Raw genomic sequence first — 22,373 nt, 5'->3', positions numbered from 1 at the left:
TGGGGTAGTAATGGTTCTGATGTTATCAAAAACTAAATCATAAAATAATTGCATTTTTAACCGATCCAAACCATATTTTAAGATTCTTGTGAAAGTATTTTTCAAATTTTATATTTTTACAGACTCCTTCTTAAACACTTTTTATTAACTAAATAAATTTTAATTTTTTATTTTTTAATATTTATATTTCTGTATAAACTCAAAACAACAAAGGGCCCAATGATTTATTAAAGTACCCTATTGGTTTTACTTTTTTAGATAAAGCCCCAACTTACGTGGAGATGCATGTTGCTGAAGATGTAAAGGGGCTTATTAGTACTCCATACTAATTTTACGTTTATTCTCTTTTTTTATGCTTCGGCCCTGTTAGTATACCCAAAAAAAAAAGGTAGATCTAAGGGATTAGGCTGGTCTACTTGCTCCAACCCAATTAGTCAAAAAGATTTTAGTCCAATCAATTTAGGTTGGTTTAGTGGTTAATTCACTAGTTCGGTTAAGCAAGTTGCATTCTTTTATTTTAATTGTTGCGCATGAGTTGGGATTAGTTTTCTCTAAACTGAATTTTGACCTAGTTGTAAATATACCCACCTCACATAAAGCGTTGACCAACCTTGTTTGTCGACAGGTAGCCTTTAGTATTAAAAGTAGACCTTTCTTACATGACCTAGTCTGTTTACCTTTGTTTGGTTAAGACATTATCTTAGGATTTGATTGGTTATCTAAGAATCATATTCTTCTTGACTGTTTTGATAAAACTGTTATCTTTTCTTCTGATAATATATGTATTGGATCAGTAGTTTTTCATACTTTATACCTAGATTCTGTGAGTTACTTATAACGGGAATGAATGTGAAGGTTACGTTCTATTAGCGGCTAGCTCGAGTGTTGACGAATTAAACCTGGAGCGAATCCGAGTGGTGCGAGTTTTCTCCGACATGTTTCCAGAAGACATACCAGAGTTTTCTCCTCGAAGAGAGATTGAGTTTGGCATCGACTTGGTACCTAGAGCTGGACCAATTTCGGTAGCACCCTGCCGTATGTCTCCATTGGAACTGGCAGAACTGAAGAAGTAGTTGAAAAATTTATTGGAGAAAGGTTTTGTTCGTCTAAGTGTGTCAACTTGGGGAGCCCCAGTGTTACTAGTAAAGAAGGATAGAGGAATGAGATTGTGCATAGACCACCAACAGCTGAACAAGGTTACAGTTAAGAACAAGTACCCACTTCTTCGGATAGACGATCTAATGGATCAGCTGAAAGGTGCGATAGTATTTTCAAAACCCATTGGCCAATGGTAAGCCTTTAAATGGAGTTTAAATCCGTGATAGATTAGTCCTTAACTCGTCGAATTGGGGGATACTGCGGGCAACAAAAAAAGGTCTTAGTCCACCAAATCGGTCGAGTCACCACGTCTAAACGGACCCAACCTAAGTCTCGTAACCTGCAATTTTATCCGACTTGGGGAGCAAGCTCAGACCCTTTCTCCACTATTTTAATTATGATACATGCAGAGGCCTTGCTTCCCACGTTGTAGTAACTGACCATGTAACAAGGAGAATAACTGCTCAATACCAGTGGAGTTATGTCCAAATATAACTAAGTCATACTATATACTCCCTCTATAAATACAATCATAACTCAAATAATATCAACCCAATTCTACACACACCTTACATTTATGCATTTTTAACTTAGGCATCGAAATTTCTTGTAGGTACCTACAATCGTTGTCCAAGAAGTGGACAGGGAGATCATTGCAAGATCTTGAATCATATCATTCAAACCCAACTTTGACATTTTCATTTCATGTAATTCAGAACATTGGCACCGTTACTAGGATCCAAAAGATCAACCCGTGACATGATAGAAAATAACCTTGAAGACAGTCATACGACTTCGGATTCTAGGTCTCACACTAAAAGAGATACCGTGAGAATCATGCTCACTCAATATTGCAACCACACACTGCACCTATAGTGGTCTCTCAAATCCATAATCCTCCACCCAAAGGAGACCTAGATAGCAAGAGCGCAATGGAGATAAGGGGTTGGTGCATGGCCATCTTGGTCATCTCGAACACCTGAAAGTAGAGTTAGCGAGATAGAGGAAAGCAGAGTAACAGTTCTTACAGGAACTGCAATAGCAAGGGGAGGCAAACGAGAAGCTCTAGAGGTTGGAAGCCGAGCTTTGAAATAAAAAAGCTCAAAATGACAACCACAAATTTGACTGCTACTATAGCAGCGAAGATTCGTTCTTAGAGGATACTATGCGAGTTTAAGTCCCAAAAGACTTTAAAACCTTGGAAATAACGCTATATAACGGATAAACCGACTCTCGCCATCACTTGAGTAACTTTATACTCCAGATGTATTTAGTTGGATCCACTGACCCAACACGGTGCAAGGCTTTCCCGACCACCTTGACCAAGGTGGCCTAAGAATGTTTCGATAATTTACTTAAAGGTCGGTAACTTGATATAAGTTGGTTAAGAGTTCTTTTGACTTATTTTTCATTTATAAAGTCAAGGTGAAGCACACCCTGACTTTGTTAGGAGTAAAACAGGAGTCAGGATAATCATTGAGAGCGTATATGGAAAGGTTCAATAAAGTATGTTTGGAGATATTGAGCCTGCCGACAGAGGCAGCCTTTATGGGACTCGTAAATGGCTTATGGGAGGAACCCTTCTCACAATCAATTTCCAAGCGTCATCCGATCTCCATGATAGATATGCAAGAACATGCTGAAAAGTACATCAATGTGAAAGAAACAACACAGTTGAGAAAGCCCCACCAAACCCTAGAACCAACACCCACTAAAGATAAAGAGTTAGCAAAGAAGGACGATCAAAACTCCTCAAGTTGGACCAAGAGGTATCATTCCTTTGCGGGTGTTTTACTCGATTTTTTTTCATTGGTAACAATAAATAAATTAATAATTTTCGAGTTTTGTTTCACAATCTTAATTCAAAGAGCGGAAACGACTCCTCTTGTGGGTGTTTTAAGGTCTCAATTATAGTTTCAAAAGTAAAATTAAAGATAAAAAGAAAACATGCAAGGTGTCAGAAGTAAAGTAAAATACAGAAATTAAAAGAGAAAGGAAGAAGAAAATGAAAAAGAACAAATAAAAGTAAAGAACTTTAATTAAAAATAAAAAGTAAAGTACAAGTTTGAATTTAGACTTTAGAGGAATTATTTAAAATTTTCAATTCTACCCTGTGATGCTAGGAAGATTGAGAGTATTTTTGGGTTTTTAAGTGTTTTCCCAAAAAATTGAACTAATTGCAATGTTTATCCAAAACTCTATTTATAAACTAACCTAATGTCAATTGATAGTTACTTCTATAATATCTTTGCGAGTTTTCAAACTTAAATTAGTAACCATTTCCAATCTTATTGTCTCTTGACACTTTGTTATTGTTATTGATAACTATTTTTATACTTTCTACTTCGGCGCTTTATTATTATCACTGATGGTTACATCTTTGACATAATATACCCCATAATTCACGCCTAATTCAAATTTGATTAAAACTACTTTTTAATTAGTGTCAGTTAATAGACTTCACCTGAAATTGACTGTAGTTGAATTGAATTTCCACCATGTCAGTTAAAAGACTTCACCTGAAATTTGATTAAAACTACTTTTTAATTAGTGTCAGTTAAAAGACTTCATCCAGCACACGACGCGTTCTACTGCCGTCAACCGTGAAATGCATGGAAGCTGCAGAGGAGAAGGACGAGATTGCTTCGACGTGTAAATACGGGGTGTACACCATATTGTACAAATCGAGGACAATGACGAACCCCAATAGATTGTTCTTTGGATGTCCATTCTTTAAGGTATGTTAGTGATTTTATTTGGTCTGTTTGATTATACGGGAGTTGGTTATGTTTTGTTTGTTTTGGAATGATGAACATGCAGCTGAAAAATCCCAGTCACTGCAAGTTCTTCTTATGGCTGGATGACCATGTTTCAACAATAAGAGTCCTTGAGAAGTTTGTTACAAAGAACGAGGTTGATGATCTGAAAGTGTATCTGGGGAAGAAGGTAGTGGAACAGAAACTGGTTGATTTGGAGAAGAAGGTGTTGCATCTAGAGAGGAAGAAGAATGTTAATCTGTATTTGGTTATTCTTGCAGTGGTTTTTGTAATTTTTGCTTCTGTTATTGCCAAACTTGGCTGAAAAGTAGGTAAAAAAATGATGTAATGTAGTATGGAATGAGTTTCCATTTTGTTGTATGCTGTTTGAACAAAAATGTTGTAAGCTAAATTATGATATATTCAGCAAAGTGATTGCCCTAAGCAAGTTAATGGCAAAATTATTTAGAGATATGATTATATATGTAAAGCATAAATTAATCTCATGAAAGAGTTGTTAATGTATTACAAAAGAAGTCAATAACATGTCTACTACCAAAGTAAGGCATAAGTTAAGCCTGCAAGCTATACATAATCACATTGTTTCCAAAAAGAGTTGCTTTGTAAAACAACAGTATTTTCCAAAAAGATGTTGATGTCATGACTAAAGTCTAAACATGTAGCATTAACTACTTGGCTTATTTAGTCCTGGAGTGGGGATGAACTTAAACAGTCGTTGGGTTGCTTTGCCTGCTGCTGCCAAAGTTTGTGGAGATGCTCCTAATGTAGTCGGTTGTTGTGGAGAAGGGAGATGATGTTCACTCTGGGGAGGTGGCACAGGCTTCGAGGATTTATTTGTCAAAGGCTTCCTCCTAACTGTTTGCTTAGGCCTAAATGGTCTTGGTGCAGGGCGAGATGAAGACTGGGCTGGGGTCCTGAATGGTGCAGCGTTTGCATTCGAATTACCCTGCATGAAGGTCGAAACAAGTGTGAATGCAATGAAACTAGCAATCAACAACAATGAAATACCACCAAAATCCATAGTTCATTAGCAACTGATTGATTAGCAGAATTTTGTTCAACATAAGGAGGGTTCGTAGCAGCAGGGGGACTCTTTTTCCACACTCTGAGATGAGGCATTTTATAAAATGTATCCACTTAGTGTAAACACACCCAATGAAGCACATTATATAATAAGATATTTAAAACCATGAAGCAATAAAATACAGACATATAACACCTTAAATAAAACTATAATAGACACTTAAATCTCTGAGTTTATTATCGGGAGGACAATTACATCCCTGAGTAAGTAAGGACTACCTCTTCCTCGGGGGCTGAATGGGACAAAGGCAGAACCACTAGTGATTGAGAGTCCTTGTGCTTTGTCCTTGGTTTTTTCGTCTTTGGCTTCTAGTTTGGGTTGGATGGGGCCCCTTTGCACGTCTTGTAGTTGTGTCCTCTCTCACCACACTTGCTACATGTGACATAGAAACTCCTCTTCAACTTGTCACCATTAATAACAGCCTCAGCTGGATCTTTCTGTCTGTTATGCACCTTGGGACGTTCAATTGGCCTTTTTAACACAGGTGGAGCAGGCTTAGTAAACTCAGACCTTGTCCAGTATTCCTCACTAGTTACTGGCTGGATGAAGTGCTCGTATGTCTTTCTAATGGACTCCATACATAGCCATGGATGGACATAATCATCGGGCTTATCATGCCGTTTTTTTATTGCTGCTATAGCATGAATGCATGGTATCCCTTCACGGCAGGACAGTAGTTTCACAACAACAGAATGGCATAAAAATGATTAAAATATGAAGAATTAATAGAAATTCACAGCATGGCTAATATCTTGAAATTCACAGCATGGTTAATATCAGCAGATTCACAACATGTTAATTAGATTCACACCAAGCATGTCCAAATTGACAGCATGGTTAATCCCAAAAAATTCACATAATGATTATAATAGAAATTCACAGCATGGTTAATCTCACAGCATGGTTAACATCAGCTATGATTAAAATTGAAATTCACAGCAACTATGATTCACAGCATGCTTAAATTAAGAAAATGCATAGCATGTTAAAATTGAAATTCATGAACTTGACTAACCAGTGAGTTGCCATTTGTTACACGAGCAACTGTGTTTGATCAGATCCACATCAACTTTGGATCCCTTGTAAGTGACTTCAAACCGTTTGCGCTCGTTATCACCAATCCACTCTGCTGTCCATTTGTTGCTTGGTTTGATAAGCCTCTGTAGCCTTTTCTCTTGCACTGGCGCCAGTTTTCCTTCATGAGTCCCCAGAAGTTTCTTGTGTTGAACCATTCGCCGCATCACATAGCACTGTAATTCCTCGCACATTGTGAGTATGGGCTTGCATCTGTACTTCACCACCTTTGCGTTAAACGACTCGCACATGTTATTTGTTAGGTTGTTGACCTTGGGACCGTGTAACAGGTTCAAATTTCATAAGGTAGGCCCAAGCATCCTTGTTCACTTCTTTCAGTCTTTCTATGGTTGTCTTGAATTCAGAGATGGTGGTGCATCTTGCACAGTCCCACACTATTTCTCTTATGTACAGATCCTTGAATCGGTTTATGAAATTCTTCCACATATGCATCACACAGTTTCTGACATGTGCACTAAGCATTACCTTTTTCAGTGCAGGTAGCAGTCCCTAACTACAATGAAGGCATCAAGCCATGTTTACAAAAATATATAATCCAGTAAATGACTGAGAAAAGAAACTGGGAATGACAAAAAGGGAACTAACCTTCTGTTGATCTGACATAAAATTCCAACCATGGTTGCCAACATCACCAATATCCTCTTGTAATAATGTTAGGAACCACTTCCATGATTCTTTGTTTTCGGATCTTGCAACTGCGTATGCAACCACGTAGAACTGGTTGTTAGCATCCTGTGCAATAGCAGAAAGTAGTTGTCCCCCATGGTATGTTTTAAGAAATACTCCATCTAGATGGATCAATGGTCTGCAGCCACTCTTGAATCCCCGTTTGTAGGTCTCAAAACAAACATACAACTTGTCAAACATAGGGGGTGCTTGAGGCTGAGGAATTAGGTCTAGCAATGCAGAAGACCCAGGGTTACTTCTATGTATCTCTAATAAGTAATCCCTCAATTTTCCGTACTGTTACCTTTCGTTACCCATCCTCCTCTCCCTTGCCTCCTTCACAGCTCTATACACCATCTTTGGGTGTGCAGTAAGGTCAAAGTCCTCTCTTAGAAAATTAATAGCTTCATGAGTTGTCATATACGGGTGCGTTGCCATCCTCTTCTCCACCTTGTTACTGATCCAGTGTTGATAAGCGGCATTGCTTCCAAGGTCCCTTGTACAAGTGTGCTCGTTTCTATAAGTCTTGACTTGGAAGCATTGTAATTGCCGATTGTATGACAAGTGGGCAATCCAACCACACTCTTCGTCCTTGCACCCAACCCTAACTCTTTCGGTCAAAGTCCTCTCTTAGAAAATTAATAGCTTCATGAGTTGTCATATACGGGTGCGTTGCCATCCTCTTCTCCACCTTGTTACTGATCCAGTGTTGATAAGCGGCATTGCTTCCAAGGTCCCTTGTACAAGTGTGCTCGTTTCTATAAGTCTTGACTTGGAAGCATTGTAATTGCCGATTGTATGACAAGTGGGCAATCCAACCACACTCTTCGTCCTTGCACCCAACCCTAACTCTTTCCCTGTCATTCTTGATCCAAACCAACTCCCGACCTTCAGCAATGAAGGTATCCTTTATAACCTCTTTGAACCTCTCAATTGTTGCAAACCTTGTTCCAAACTCAAATCTTCCCTCTTCAAAACTATATTGGTCATTGAACTCAGGCCACTGACGTTTGTTTCCCTCATCCTCAGAAGAAACGGGTGTATGCAGCTCCTCAGATTCATACTCCCATACAATATCATCGCCATCCGTGTCTACATCACTCATGTAGTCTACCAGTGCTAGCCTTGGTCCTCTAGCTCTATTGGGCTCCTTTGCAGGCCTAGATCTATTGGGCTCCCCTGCAGGCCTAGATCCATTGGGCTGTCCACCAAGCCCACCTGCCTCGGGCTCATGGGCAGGCCCTTTCTTTCTTGCAGCAGACCTTGTTCTTTGAGACACGCGTCGAGCTTGCTTCTTGGGTTTCTTACTTGGCTGAGGGGTTCTCTTAAATGAATGAGGCACTTGTTTCCTTTTTCCTCTGCCAGACACAGACCCACTGACAACATCTTCCCCACTCTTACTGTTACTTTCGTTACTGGGAGGTGGATGTGCATACGCCTCATCCTCTGCACTCTCGTAACTATCGTGCTCCATCGACGATTGATCCAATTCATCCACCTCGACACGAACACCATCTTCCTCTACCTCATCGTTTTCCTTACCAGCACAATCTACAGGCTCCGGGTCATCAATAGGATGATCAAAAAATATGTAGCACTCATTAGTATCTTTGTTTCTCATCTTTGCCTGGCGCACCTGGTTGATGCCTGCATCTCCCCTCAGAACATGCAGCCCTGACTCTATATCCTTGCTCTTTGGATCATACCAGTATGCCTCCTTGTATGATTGATATCCCAGTCCTTTGAACAGTGTTATCAAGTCACCAAAATTTACAAAATCCAGGTCCATCGGTGGGAACCTCTCAACCTTACTATCCAGGTAAACTAATTCACTAGTCGGGGCCCTTTGAAAGTAGCCCCGTGATGAAAAACAGGAACCACGAAAATATCTACCATCTGCAGCATTGTTTGACTCAACGATTAGCACTAAGCATTAGCAAATACATAACTACCTTTCACCCAAATCCCACACAACCCATCTTCCATGCCCCTCCCAATACTACATTACACCTAAACCCCAACCCACGACATGCATAGCAAATAACTTTTGAAAGTAACAGTCCCATTCAGTGTCATAATAAGGGTACTTACCGGTACAGATAACAATCAAAACTCCACCAACGAAGCTTCACCGGTGCAATGTTTCACAAAAATGACGAAGGGAAGAAGATCAATCTTTATTTTTTAGGGAAAAGATCATATATATGTGTGCTATGGCTTCTTTGGAATTATGTTGAAACTCAAGGATTACAGCCAATGTTCTCAAAACGTTGCCGTTTTATCTCATAAGGACCTATTTGTCCAAGACTTTTTCCAAAACGGCCACACCTAGCTTCCTCAACGGTACTGTGTTGACACATAGGCCCAACACACGCCAACTCAGCGACACATCACCCCTCTTTGTTACGTCTAGCAGAGCATTTTATACGGAAGGATCAATCCGTCACATATTTTGAATAGTGAGGGGCGTTTTTGTATTTTTAGATTGTAAGGGACGAATGTGTCCACAGTTTAAAAGGTCAGGGACTAATTGTAATGTTTATCCAAAGCTCTATTTATAAATTAACCTAATGTCAATTGATAGTTATTCTATAATATTTTTACGAATTTTCAAACTTAAATTAATAACCATTTCCGTTCTTATTGTCTCTTGACACTTTGTTATTGTTATTGATAAATATTTTTATACTTTTTACTTCGGCACTTTATTATTATCACTGATAGTCATATTTTTGACATAATATACCCCATAATTTATGCCTAATTTAAATTTGATTAAAACTACTTTGTAATTAGTGTCAGTTAGAAGACTTCACTTAAAATTGACTGTAGTTGAATTGAATTTCCACCGTGTCAAACAAAAATACAAAATAACATAGAACTTCGTTTTAAAGAAAAATAGAAACTCTGGTGTTTGCCCATTTGCTTTCCGATCTCGCGCACTCTCGCTCTCACTCAAAATTCTCAATTCATCACCTTCTTCTTCGTTCGCAAATCATAAATTAGGGTTTCAAATGTCGGCATCTTCGGTCTCTATTATGGCCACGAACCCAGAAGCGCGTCAGCGCGCGGTCAAGAAGGCCACCACCGCCATCGAAATGCTCCCCACTGATGTCGCCGTCTCACCCGCCGGGACTGCCGGGGAAGGAAGGCAACCTTCCTCCGTCCGAGAAGGCCGCGACCTCAGCCACCAATCGATCCGTGCCGGTGCCGTTCTCCGCGGAACTTCAAACGATTTGGTCCCAGCGAAGAAGGCCTCCGCTGGAGGCGGCGATTCCACCGCCGCGCCGCAACGGCGAACCCGGAAACTCGTCCCGAAGGCTAAGAAGCCGCGGTGGCTGACGGTGCTGAGCGTCATGGGCAAGAATATCGGGCTTTGGATTGTTGTTTGGTGCTTGTTTCAGTTGATTCGAATGCTCGTGGCGAAGCCCGGCAACGCTGGCATGGTTTCCGGAGACGGTGCTGGCGTAGCTGGCGGTTACGCCTTGGCAGAATTCGAGGGCAGGATCGCCGACATTGACGATCTGCTGAGGATGGTACAGAAGCGGGTGGATGTTGTGGACAAGAAAATTGAGGAGAAGGGCGCTGCTTTGGAGAAGGAGTTGAAGAGATTGGAGAGATTGGAGAAACTTGAAGCGGCGAGTAAGAAATTGGAAGGGAATTTGGCTACATTGAAGGCAAAAGATTGGATTCAAAAGGGAGAGCTTGATAAGGTTGTTGAGGGTTTGAAGAAAGTGAAGGCAAGTGGGGGTTTGGATATAGATGAAGTGAAGGAATTCGCGAGGAAGATGATTGAGGAAGGGATTGATAAGCATGCTGCTGATGGGATTGGGATGGTGGACTATGCATTGGCGAGTGGTGGCGCCGCCGTCGTGAAGCATTCGGAGCCGTTTGATGTTGGAGGGAGAGGGAACTGGTTCTCGTTGTCTGCTAAGAATGGTGTTCACCCCAATGCCGAAAAGATGTTGAAACCGAGCTTTGGCGAACCGGGGCAGTGCTTTCCATTGAAAGACAGTAGCGGGTTTGTTCAGATCAGGTTGAGGACTGCCATCGTCCCTGAGGCCATCACATTGGAGCATGTTGCAAAGGTGACTTTCTTTGTTCTGATATTTCCTACATGCATTGTGCCGATCAGTTAATATGTTGTGTTCTCGTAGGTGTATTCGGTAATGTGGTTTTCGAGGGTTAATGCACTAGTCTTATTATTATTTGCAGCGGAGTTTTGGAGGTTTTTTTCAATCACTCAAAAACCTCATTTTCAGGCTACCAAATTTGAGGTTTTCATTTTATTTCAATTAAATTTATTATTTTATTCCTAACAAATTGTAAACATATATAGGAAGTACTCCAAACTCTTTCTTTCTATTATTTAGGGTGAAAAAATCTCAAACCCTCCCTTTACTTCCCCTTCCTTCCCCTTCAAAGTCTTTCCTTTTCTTTCCGCACAACTAGCCAACTCTTAGTGTTCCTTGGTTTATTAAAATTTTGGGGCAATTTGGATGTTTGTTTTGGGCATTGATGCATTGTGATTGTTCATATGCATATGGTCTTCCCATATTTATACACATGCCTGCTTTTTTTTATTTTAGTCAGTTCATAAATTTGCAGAATGTGCCAGTGGAATTTAGTCTAGGCAAGATAAGTTTTGGCCTTCCTGTCAGTTATAGGCTATGGTAGTTTGCTGAATTAAAAGTAGTTGTCTGCAGAATATGGAGTTTTTATCCTTGTACTTTTGTATTAAACATGACAATAATGTAAATATCATCATAATAGCCTTTGAGATGCACACTTGATGTTTCTTAATCTAGTATATGATTGAAGAAGCAATTGAAATGCTATTTACCTCATGTTAATATAAGGTTTTTATACTTTTTATATTCCCTTTGAAAGAGTTCTGTATGTCAAAGGCAAATCGTGATATCTTAGTGCTTCTTTGGATTTTTCAATGTGCAATGTGTGCAAGGTTGTCTTGTTGATGTAGTTATGTTACATGAATGATATTGAACTATTTACAGTTGTATGAGAGTAAGTCTGTGAGACCTTTAGTAATGCAGTGGTTTTCCCTTTATGTAATTGCTTGAAGGTACTTAATTTTGAATAAAAAATTACTTCAAACTTTGTCATCCATCATATTATTTTGCATTTTTGTTGTACTAAAGTAGCTTTAGATGGCTGAGTGTGACTAAATAGTTCATCTTTTCTGTAAAAGTCACTACATGCTTCATAATTATGACAAATTAACATTTTAACTAGAAGTTAAATGTCTGATTTCTTGCTCATTTGGTGTCTATTCATTTCTTCTGTGAGCTGTGAACGGGACATTGTTTTTTGTTCACAGTATGTATGACAAAGAGTTTTCATTGTAAATTCATTTGATGAAGGTTCGCATTATTTGGTGAGTGTTTGCAAAACCAGTGCATTTTCCAGTGCTAGATTGGTAGTTCTTTTTTAGGATTTAGGTAAGGAGTGTCCTAAGAACATTGGTTAAGAAAGTAAAAGAAGAAAGTCTTGGTTTTCCCAATGAATTAAATACATAGAAAACTTAAAATATTAACATTTACTTTTTATTTTCTGGAAATACTTTCTTCTTAAAGTATCCTTAACTAGTGCCCAGAGCACTTGTTAACAAGATCCTTTTTTAATAGTCTTACTAGCACATGGTCTTTATTAATTAATTGTGCTTCGTTGTTTTTTCTAGAAGCGAAAGTAATCAATTTTAAGTGGTAGTTTGTCCTCTCTTAGAGTACCCATCATCATTTCTATCAAGCGTTTACCACAGGTTGTACCAATTCCTGTCGATATTGGATATAAGTTTTTTTTTTTTTTTTTTTTTTTTTTTTTTTTGGTTGCAAATAGTCAATAAAACATGCAAAAGAGGGGGAAGAAGCAGATTTAATGATTTTTGAAATGGTTATGTACTCTGTTTCGATTTTTACATATATGAATATTTTTGTGAAAATTGTTGTTGCACATATTATGGGAAGGATGGTAGAATCTTGGTAGTTTTGTCATGCATAAAGAAGTCCAAGGAAACTTCTAAGCAGAACTATCAAGGTAGATTTGGATTTTACTGATTTTGATTATAAGCATATAGGATACTCTGGCATACCTTAAGACAAGGGCTTCATTGTTGTGTGGAATATACCATGCCTTGCTATTTGAGTCAAACTATTAATATATAGATTTTAGTAGTTCAACTATGGGTTAGGATCTTCTCATGTTTGCTATCAACCTGGCCTGCCTTGTCATTTCAGAGATAGATGCACATAGATGGAGCACTCTTATAAATTAGAATAAGTTATAGATGCACTATCACTTTATCAGTCTATCATTTTTTCTGGTTAAATCATATCTGGTCAATGAAATCTCGGAGATCTTCCACCTCAATTGATTTCCATCTCAATTTATGTAGTGTTGTTTGTCTGTTGGTATCGTATTTGAGTTGTCCTGATCTTTTACATTTTGCAAGTGGCAGTTACATTTTTTTTATCCCAATTGGAGAGAATATCTGCTATAGCATTAAAATTGCTGAATTCAGTGTGCAGTATCGAGCATTTACTGTTAGATCGTAATTTATAATTGCTAGGTAGAGCTCAACTTCTATTATTTAAGCATATTACCAACTAACAACAACAACAAAGCCTTATCCCAATGGGTGAAGTCGGCTGATATTACCTACTAACTGCCATGCTTTTACAGTCAACATAGTTGAATTTTTTATCATTTTATTTTATTTTTTATTTAATTTTTTTTGCAATGGGCAATTAGTTTATGTGATCTGTTTTTCTGTTGTCTTCATACACAAGTTTTTGCTACAATATTTATATTTCATTAATTTTTCCACATCCTTTTAATGCCATTAATTTTTGGTACTAATATTTTTCGTTTCAACAGAGCGTTGCATATGACAGATCAAGTGCTCCGAAAGACTGCAGGATCTCCGGTTGGCTACAGGGGCGTAATATGGATTCCGTTATTCATCCAGAGAGGATGTTTCTCCTATCAGAATTCACATATGACCTTGACAAGAGCAATGCTCAAACTTTCAAGTTGCTGGACTCAGCAAGTTCTGTTGTTGTCGACACAGTACGGCTCGATTTTACCTCAAACCATGGAAGCCCTTCACACACTTGTATATATCGCTTGAGGGTTCATGGTCACGAGCCCGAAATAGTTTCAATGATGGCTACACAATCATTATAATGCATATCTTATTTGCTTGGAATTTGATCAAATGCCCGTGTAATTTTGTTAATGTTCAAGTATTATTTGTTCAGATAGAGATTAGGAAGGACTCTGTTATTGTTAGAACAGGCACTAATGGTCCTTACAGTGTTTCTGCTTCAGATTGATTTTGTATGTAGTGTAAGATCCCTGAGTTAGGTAGATGGCTGATTGAGTATCGCGAACTTTCGTTAATGTGTCTTATTTAACCTTTCGTTCAACGATGAGCCAAATTAGCCATCTAAGTTAAGCCACTTCTTTGCTAATGTGGATGTGTTTCTATACATTTTGTACATTCAACATGTCCGTAGATAAATCTTGCTTTCTTTTCTCTGGTTGGTAAACTAAACCCATTGTTTTTAGTGAGGACACACCATTATTGACAGGAGTGATAACTACCTTGGCTTTCGTAACCAAGTTGCATTTGACAAAAAGTTTTATATAACTTAGATGATATATACATGGTTTTATAAGAAAAAGGGTTAACCACTAAAAATGCTTTCAAAATAATGCTCCTAAATATTTCGAAATAATGCTCCTAAATATTTTGTCGTTGACAAAAGTAACTTCCATTTTTTGTATCGGTAAAAAAATAATTTAAAAAGAAGGTTCTGGAAATTCAGAATGAGTGGTATTGGCGATCTAAAAGATTTGGGGATCACCATCATGAATCATTTTGAAATTGGGATTTGTTTTAATTAAAATTTTAAAAATTAGTGTTTTAAATTAGGATAGAGTGTGCTGACCATGTCATCCTTTCAATTGTCACATATGCCTTCTCTATTTGCCACAGGCATTCACGTTAATAGAAAATGTCTTCATCCACGTTTTTCAATTATTGAAGGATATTTTTATTGATATAAAAAAATGAAAGCGAGAATATTTCGAGGACATTTTTAGTACCCTAATAAAATATCAATCATTCATTTAAACAAAATTATACACAAACAAAAATGTTCGCAATTCATATATTTTAATTATTTTTAGTTACTTTAGAGACACAGACTTCCACCGATAATATAAATTACATTTGTAATAGCTATGTAGTGAGAATAAATAAGTGCAGGTTATTTGTAAATTTATCAAAAAATTCATGACATAATTTATACTTATATACTAAATCACAAGAAAGCAATAATCATTTGCATTTCTTAAATTTACGAAGGTGGTCTTGTGATATGTGACATTATAAACATTTCAACAATCAAAACATCAAGAAATCAATGCTATTTAGAGGGAGACAAGATATCAGGGAGAAATGAAGAACTGAATTCATCAAAGACTAAACTATTCCCCAATTTTGGTTTAATATATTCTGCTCACTGTGCTTTTCCCACAATGTTATGGGTCCATTTATCCATCTATAAGAAGCAAAGATTTAAAGAGGCAGCTCTATAAGCATCATGTTTTGTATGCTAAATTTAACCAACCACATGATCCTCACACAAAGTGCAGAATCTAGAATCTATTGAGTGTTTCCTCAGTTGTCTCCTGTACCAGTAACGAATTAACGATGGCTTATAGAAACAACAATTCTACTTGGCTTATCCTTTGTAGAATGGATTCTATAGCAGCAAGCAATACCATCAATGCTTAAATATAGTAACCTTAATCCAAATTACAAACCTATCTTGGGGAACTTAACATCATTCATCATACAAGTAAACTTTTTACAACCCGGAATCGCCCTTCCATGGGAAATGCAAATGGCAGCATCAAGATTAATGCTATATCACAAACATTCCAAAATGTCGTCTGGAGCTACGTAGTTCAAAGCGGAGTCATCTCCCGGTCGACATAAAGTTGCAGCATTAGCCATCTATCGTTTTACATTTAGACAAGGGGAAATGAGTAAACGACCTCATGCGATTCTCAGATCTGAGATCACAAAACTAGTGGTGCATCCCTCCTGTGCCCACAGAATCAAGTTCCTTTAGTGGCACCAGGATTCCGACCAAACTGGATTATCATTGGCTTGCCTTTAAATACATATCCATTCACTAGATTCTGAAACCAAAGGTATGTGACATAAACCATTTAATAAGATCACCCCATCTCATGGTTTAGCAAATTCTGGAAGAACTATATGACAAATGAATAAAAAATATCGTAATGGAAAATCAGAAAACGAAATCATCTTGCACATATCAGAAATTAAAACACAGGAAAGCGAGTCTGCTGTGAGAAATATACCAGTCCCTGATGAGCCAGCTCAATTGATGGGAATGTTAAAAATGCTTGACCTCTCATCCTTCCTTCCTGAAACTCAGAACTAGTCATTAATTTTAGTCATGCTTTGCTACCAGCGAATATTTGTTTTGGAAGTCTCCTCGTATGGCATCAACACCAAATTGAAATTCATATACGGTTTTAAAAGCCAATCAAGGTCTTACCTGCATCAGTTTTACATGAAGGCAAGACTTGGCAGTCTCAATACTTCCAAACAAGCACCCTGCCATAGCAAAAGACATATGCAGAACTCAATTGACATCCGAACGATTATGTTATAATGAACTCATTATGTCACATATTTGGTAAAGTTATTATTTATTTTAGGCTACTAAGATGTTCATTAAGGTAATTATTATTTTTTTAGAAGTGTATGTACTAGTCTAAGCACAAATCATGTACCGATAAAACCAAACCTGAAACAGCTAAAAGTGTAGCAGCTTACCAAATATTAAAAAAAAATCTTCACCAACCACATCTTTTGCCAAATTCTTAATATACAACACAGGAGCCGGATTTCCAGTGGTATAGTTCTGCACCATCCATCAATTCAAAAACACAAATCCATTACACATGCAATTTTGCACTACAATGTTTTCATAACATCCAAGTACGTGACCACTAGAAAATCATGCACATAGCAAAAGAAATTTTTGTTGAGAAAAAAGCAATAAAGAAATGTCAGACCATATTACAGATTAGATGCATTGAACAATTAGCAGTTGTCAAGTTCCTTTAGATTAACCACAAACTGATGAAACAAGTGGGCGAACAAAGAATTGTCACTTGAAACAAATTTGAGATTGTATACAGGAAAACTTATAAAGGTAGCTTCAATAAGATCAAGACGGGGATATTTTAAGCTACTCACAATTCTTTATTTCAACACTTGATCTCTCAAAGTAGTTACCAATTTCCATAATAGAGGCAAGACAGTTTCAAATGCTAATGGAAAACTGGAAAACATGATCAGTTAATATGATAATCTGATAAGATATGCAAGTCTGTCTACAAATAGCCTTCTACTAGAAACAATTTATCAAAAAAAAATTGCTAGACATTACTCAATGGAGGCTGATATAATGACAATAGATACAAGATACTGCAATATGATACGCATGAAATTCCTTGAGAAAATTAATGTAATATAAAAACAATAGATTTTTAAGTGAAATATATTTTGTTTATTTGATAAAATTTGCCAGAACAGTGTAGGTACCACTACATTCATTGAACTTATGTTAAATCATTATATTTATGGCATTGATGAAAATCGTTTTCAACCCAACAGGCAGATACTATATTTGGAATGTAGCACTTCGACACCTAGAAGGACGAGACTTGGCAATAAAAAGTGTAGATATTTAGCTACATTCAAAGTACAAACCTTAAACAATACTCTCTAATTCTTCTGGAGTCAAGAATTTATGTGGATCTGGACTCTCTTTTTCTGGCTCCTGTAAATCTTGGCTTCTGTCATCATTTTTTCGCTCATCCTTAATTTCTTTGGGAGCAATATTGATCTGCAAAATCATCAAGAAAAGCAACAACTGTAAGCTACAATAATATGCTACAAGAACCAATCAGATGGAAAGTAAACAAATACCTGCAAAACAGGGTTCTTCTTGATTACTGGGATTTCTTTTGGGACTAAGGTGGCTGGTTTTACTCCAACATCCTCATGAGCTACATCTTTATCAATGGCAGGGCCAATAATTGTCTCACGCCTGGCACGCTTCTTAGGCTTTTCTGTTGTTGGCTCTACCTCCTAAAATTCTTTTTTGTTACTTTCCTATGGTAACTTAAGAATAATGAATGGAAAAAAACACGCACACACACACACTCACACCCTTGTTGGTATTAAAAAAGATGTGCATGAAATAAATGCTTTACACGAATTTGAAGCATTTAAGCATTTTCCATTGCACATATACATCGCAGTGGATTAGATGCTAATGAAGCAATGGTGATGATACCTCTTCTGAAGATTCCATCTCTGATTCACCACTTGACAGATCTGCAGACTGAGGCTTCAAAGGTACCCGAGGAGGGGGAGGTGGTGGTGTTGGCACGGCTGGAGGTAATGGCGGTGTTGGCAATGCCATACGAAATGGAGCTGGAATGTTCATTTTGTTCATTAAGTGTAGAACCTATATTAGATAGGTAGAAAACTTGTGATCACAATTTGCTACTCAGCAGAAAAATAAAATAAAATGAAAAAAATAATTCCACGGGAGCTGGAGAAAGAAACCAATGAATTTTTACATCCTCAGCTAATACTGGAACAACCTGAGTGTAAAATCGGGGAACAGCAATCAGAGCATTAACAATGTTGGTCAATATATTTCCATCCGGCGGAGGGTAAGCGTACCTGTTAAACTAATTTGATTAGAGTATACCAAAACCAAACCAAATTTTTATAGACCACACTGCAAAGATGGTTCCAAAACCATGCATCATACTTTCTACGACTAAAAAGTAGGATACATGACAACATACTATAAGTACACATAATTATCATTCATAGTTATTCATGTATTCAGCAGCAAAGCACTAAAATACTAAAATATAGATTAAAATAACAGTTGTCAAAGTTAGTTATCAGTGGTTATCATTTGAAGTTTCCATTGTAAACTGAACATTAGGGCAATAAATGGCTACAATGTATCACCAGATAATAATCTATATCTTTTTTCATCATGTGAAATAGAAGAACAAATATACAAATTGTAAGATATTGCAGGTTGCAGTGGCATTCTGCTTCGCCTAATATGTTATTCTTGAATTGCATGCAATAAGTAAACACCAAACACAACATGATGTTAAGGGAGACTTGAAAAAGATGAAAAGCAAGAGGGAGAGAGATTAAATGAACATACAAAATATAGACTTGATTGAAGAAATTCTCATTGAAAAATTTCATGATTCTATACTCTTACAGCCTCAACAACATATAAGTAGAATCAGACTTTTAATCTACTATGATTTTTTTACTGTCTTTTCATTAATCTGTTTTTTATTTAATCTTCTTGACCTATCTGCCATATTTAAGTGCCAAGGGGAATCCTAAAGCAATAAAAAGCAACAAATACAAAAGACTGCAATGTCAGAAGCGTACTCAAGGTGAGGTGGAAATGGATAGTCAACACCAAGTCTTTCAGCAATTGGCTCAGCAACAGGGAAACATCCTGATTTTGTATCTTCATCAATAGCTTTGGTTACAGTTGTATCTTTAACCACAGACGCTTTAGACTCCTTTCCCAGCTGAGCTACACTGCCTTTTTCGCCACTTTCCATTGGATTATTAGCTCTCTCTGCTGACAAGACTTTACCAAGAAGCCTCAACCTAACCAACCCCATGAAAGTGAAGTCACAATCATACAAAGAATACAGTTTCTAATAAACTTTACAACGTTATATTTATATTAACCAATTTCAGGGCAAGTATTTTACTCATAAAGTTGAAAATCAGGAATCAATTGAAAAAGGATATCAGGATAAATGAATATGAAGTAGAAATATAGAATTAAGAAACAACAACAAAGCCTTGTCCCACTAGGTAGGTGGGGTCGGCTACATAGGTCCACAATGCCTTTGCACCCTATCATTTATAGTGTTTGAAATAAGCTCATTTGGGCTTAAATTTCTCCTGATCACCTCACTTAGAATATTCTTAGGTGTCTCTCTGCCCAGAACCATTGATCTATCCTCCTAACCAAAGGTTCTGCTAGTCTTCTCTCCACATGTTTATACCACCTAAGACAATATTCCACCATCTTTTCAATAATAGGTGACACCCTGACTTTCTCTCGTGGTTTCGTTCCTTATTCTATTAATTCGAGTATGACTATTTTCTATCAAAGCACTCTCATCTTTGGCACACTAAGCTTATTTTCATAGCTGGTTTATGATTTACATCAACCTCTATTTTTATATTGTTTTGAATAATACAAATAAGAATATAGAATTAAGAAAATGCAAAACAAAATTAATCTACTCTAAGGCCATCTCTTCTAATATGCAATTGATTCATTTAAAAAATTGAACCAAAAGAAACGTAACAAATGGTTCAAAGAAATTAAAATACCCATGTAGTTGACGTTGTGCTTGAGATGCCGACATTTCATTTTTGAAATCTACGAAAGCACAATTCCTCAACCTGAATTATACAAAACAATTATGATTAACATTCATGAACAAAAATAAATTGGAACAAATATTATCAATTGATTAAATAACAGTGAGATTTTTTTGTGAGGCACCACAAACAACAACAAAGCCTTTTTCCACAAGGTGGATTAGGTATAGATCTAATGATGTTACTGTAAAAAAGTTTCACAAGGACATGAAACACCACCATCAACAAAATGGCATGGTTCAAGTAATTAAGTATCAGCGAACTATAAGCCGCTGTGCAATAGAATTAATAAAAGCTGCTAAAAAGCTGAGGCTAATATACAACATAGTAGCATAAAAAACAAATTGTTCTAGGAAGATCTCTCACAGCCACAATCTAAATTCGAAAATCGGGAGATTTGTCAGTCTCCCAAAAGTTCTTTCTTTAATAAAATTGAAAAATTATATTAAGTTCACGTTGTAGCCTACTGCCTACAGTTTATTTATTTTCTAGTTTAAAACCTTTAAATTTAGTTACTTTGTTTTTGTTCATTATGCCAAAAAGCATTTCTACTTATCACCTTATTTCATAGGCCATGAATAACCAAATGCATCATCCAAAGTAATTCACTAATTCTTTCCTTAAAAATATAAACACAACAAATGGCCCACTAAATGGCTAATGCCTGACATGACGATAAAACACCATGGAACTTAGAAAAGCACCAACTCCACTAATTCGTTCCTTTCCTTCTTGTTCACCCTACCATTTCATGAAGGATAAAATAACATTTATGTTTTCTCATTCTATTAAGATCTCCAATGGACATGGAAATAACCCAAAACCAAAACCATCCTAATTTACAACATGTATGCTCGAAAACCATGAAACAACAATAAAAGAAATGTAAAGCATTTCGTCAAACACCTAACATGCAACACCATATCCCCATAACCTATCACTATGTTCTTCCATGTCTTACAAAGAATAGACTGGTGGCAAAACAAAGGGTCAAAACTCGCCAATGCAAATCAATGGAACCTAATGATGGCACAAATCCTTGCATTACAAACTTATTGCCAAAGAGTGATATTAGTGAATTATAAGATGGAGAAGCTTTAAATAAATATATAAAAGCAGTGGCAGTTAAATTACCTTCCAGTAGAGCAAGGACGAAGAGAGGAAGCACCATAATGAGATAAGAGGCGAGAAAGGGTGTCATGAGGTATAGCTTCGAGAAGGTGCTTAATCAAAAGGGTCACTGGTGAATCCATAGCTGGAGGCTTTGAATCTGCAGAGTGATACATGTGGCTACCCAAGAAATGTTTAAGAGGGGATTACCAGCTTCAAATGGAGAATGGAGGCGGCGCAGGAGTTGAACGGACTCAGCGGAGTAGTGATCGAGAGAGAACGAAGCAGCGACGCCGGCGGCACCAGCTCTGGCTTAGAGAGCAGAGAAGGGGAGAAGAGAAACGTAGCAGCATTGCACTAATGAAGTAATGACTAATGATCCTCCAATTTCTTTTTTTGATTATGTATGGATTTTTAATTTAAATAAAATAAAATATGATATTTATTAAAACATGTAATATGTGATAATTTATTATTTTGAATATGTAAGGCTACTAATGTGTCTCTACCTTTTCGTTTTATGCATAGAGAGATTAGCTTGTTTGTTTGATTGCTTACAAAGTGTTTAAAAGGGATTGGACTCTTATTTCTGTGTCTAGAGACGGATCAAAAATATCACATCAAATGTGTTGCAAACGATTTATTTCTCTTTTGTAAGATTAGAAAGTCTCAAGTTGAGTTGGTGATGAATGTTCTCATACTTTTTATAGAGCCTCTAAAATGAAGGTAAACCTCCAAAAATCTAAAGCACTTTGTTTTAAAAATGTTTTTTCTGTTCGTAAACAAATATTTACTTGTATGTTTAGTATTCGTTTCACTCAGAATCTGAAAAAGTATCTTGGTATAAATTTGAGTCACTCTTGTATCTCTAAACGAGGGGCTTAAGATGTTATTAAAAAGATTCAAAGGCGGTTGACGAGTTGGAAAGATAGATTATTAAATAAAGGAGGAA

At 37.0% G+C, this 22,373-nt stretch overlaps 4 protein-coding genes across 5 annotated transcripts; 2 read left to right on the top strand and 2 right to left on the bottom strand.

The window, feature by feature from the left end:
* On the top strand, positions 3,711 to 4,179 carry LOC107611331. The gene is made up of 2 exons (XM_016313274.1): positions 3,711 to 3,836; positions 3,919 to 4,179. The coding sequence occupies exons 1-2, from the start codon at positions 3,711 to 3,713 to the stop codon at positions 4,177 to 4,179; spliced, it is 387 nt and encodes a 128-aa protein (XP_016168760.1).
* On the bottom strand, positions 5,268 to 6,284 carry LOC107611323. Its single transcript, XM_016313265.1, has 2 exons — positions 5,975 to 6,284; positions 5,268 to 5,617 (listed from the first exon to the last, which is right to left on the bottom strand). The coding sequence occupies exons 1-2, from the start codon at positions 6,282 to 6,284 to the stop codon at positions 5,268 to 5,270; spliced, it is 660 nt and encodes a 219-aa protein (XP_016168751.1).
* Positions 9,595 to 14,246, top strand: LOC107634036 (protein SAD1/UNC-84 domain protein 1). 2 transcript variants are annotated; one of them, XM_021123888.1, is made up of 3 exons: positions 9,595 to 10,808; positions 10,936 to 10,997; positions 13,615 to 14,246. In XM_021123888.1, the coding sequence occupies exons 1-3, from the start codon at positions 9,735 to 9,737 to the stop codon at positions 13,865 to 13,867; spliced, it is 1,389 nt and encodes a 462-aa protein (XP_020979547.1). In that variant the 5' UTR covers positions 9,595 to 9,734; the 3' UTR covers positions 13,868 to 14,246. The 2 variants fall into 2 exon arrangements, with proteins under 2 accessions (XP_020979547.1, XP_016193109.1); XM_016337623.2 differs by lacking the exon at positions 10,936 to 10,997 and having other exon boundaries at positions 9,606 to 10,808.
* Positions 15,193 to 21,792, bottom strand: LOC107611315 (U11/U12 small nuclear ribonucleoprotein 65 kDa protein-like). Its single transcript, XM_021111248.1, has 11 exons — positions 21,446 to 21,792; positions 20,261 to 20,332; positions 19,292 to 19,519; positions 18,463 to 18,544; positions 18,150 to 18,323; positions 17,780 to 17,941; positions 17,568 to 17,696; positions 16,619 to 16,706; positions 16,338 to 16,396; positions 16,138 to 16,203; positions 15,193 to 15,951 (listed from the first exon to the last, which is right to left on the bottom strand). Exons 1-11 carry the CDS (start codon positions 21,595 to 21,597, stop codon positions 15,868 to 15,870), a joined length of 1,296 nt encoding a protein of 431 aa, XP_020966907.1. The 5' UTR covers positions 21,598 to 21,792; the 3' UTR covers positions 15,193 to 15,867.

Source organism: Arachis ipaensis, chromosome B01, assembly GCF_000816755.2.
Source record: "Arachis ipaensis cultivar K30076 chromosome B01, Araip1.1, whole genome shotgun sequence".
Classification (NCBI taxonomy): Eukaryota; Viridiplantae; Streptophyta; class Magnoliopsida; order Fabales; family Fabaceae; genus Arachis; species Arachis ipaensis.
The sequence above is the reverse complement of the archived record's forward strand: the minus strand, read 5'-3'. Positions and strand labels throughout refer to the sequence as shown.

Excerpts from the sequence above, each read along its gene's own strand:
- LOC107611315 (XM_021111248.1), bottom strand. The coding sequence starts at position 21,597 with ATGTATCACTCTGCAGATTCAAAGCCTCCAGCTATGGATTCACCAGTG. Across the intron at positions 17,697-17,779 it reads AGAAGAACCCTGTTTTGCAG|ATCAATATTGCTCCCAAAGA; the intron begins GTATTTGTTTAC and ends ATGATTTTGCAG. Across the intron at positions 16,707-17,567 it reads CAGAAGAATTAGAGAGTATT|AACTATACCACTGGAAATCC; the intron begins GTTTAAGGTTTG and ends TGGATGGTGCAG.
- LOC107611323 (XM_016313265.1), bottom strand. The coding sequence starts at position 6,284 with ATGTGCGAGTCGTTTAACGCAAAGGTGGTGAAGTACAGATGCAAGCCC. Across the intron at positions 5,618-5,974 it reads TAACAAATGGCAACTCACTG|GGATACCATGCATTCATGCT; the intron begins GTTAGTCAAGTT and ends CCTGCCGTGAAG.
- LOC107611331 (XM_016313274.1), top strand. The coding sequence starts at position 3,711 with ATGGAAGCTGCAGAGGAGAAGGACGAGATTGCTTCGACGTGTAAATAC. Across the intron at positions 3,837-3,918 it reads TTGGATGTCCATTCTTTAAG|CTGAAAAATCCCAGTCACTG; the intron begins GTATGTTAGTGA and ends ATGAACATGCAG.
- LOC107634036 (XM_021123888.1), top strand. The coding sequence starts at position 9,735 with ATGTCGGCATCTTCGGTCTCTATTATGGCCACGAACCCAGAAGCGCGT. Across the intron at positions 10,809-10,935 it reads CATTGGAGCATGTTGCAAAG|CGGAGTTTTGGAGGTTTTTT; the intron begins GTGACTTTCTTT and ends TATTATTTGCAG. Across the intron at positions 10,998-13,614 it reads TTCAGGCTACCAAATTTGAG|AGCGTTGCATATGACAGATC; the intron begins GTTTTCATTTTA and ends TCGTTTCAACAG.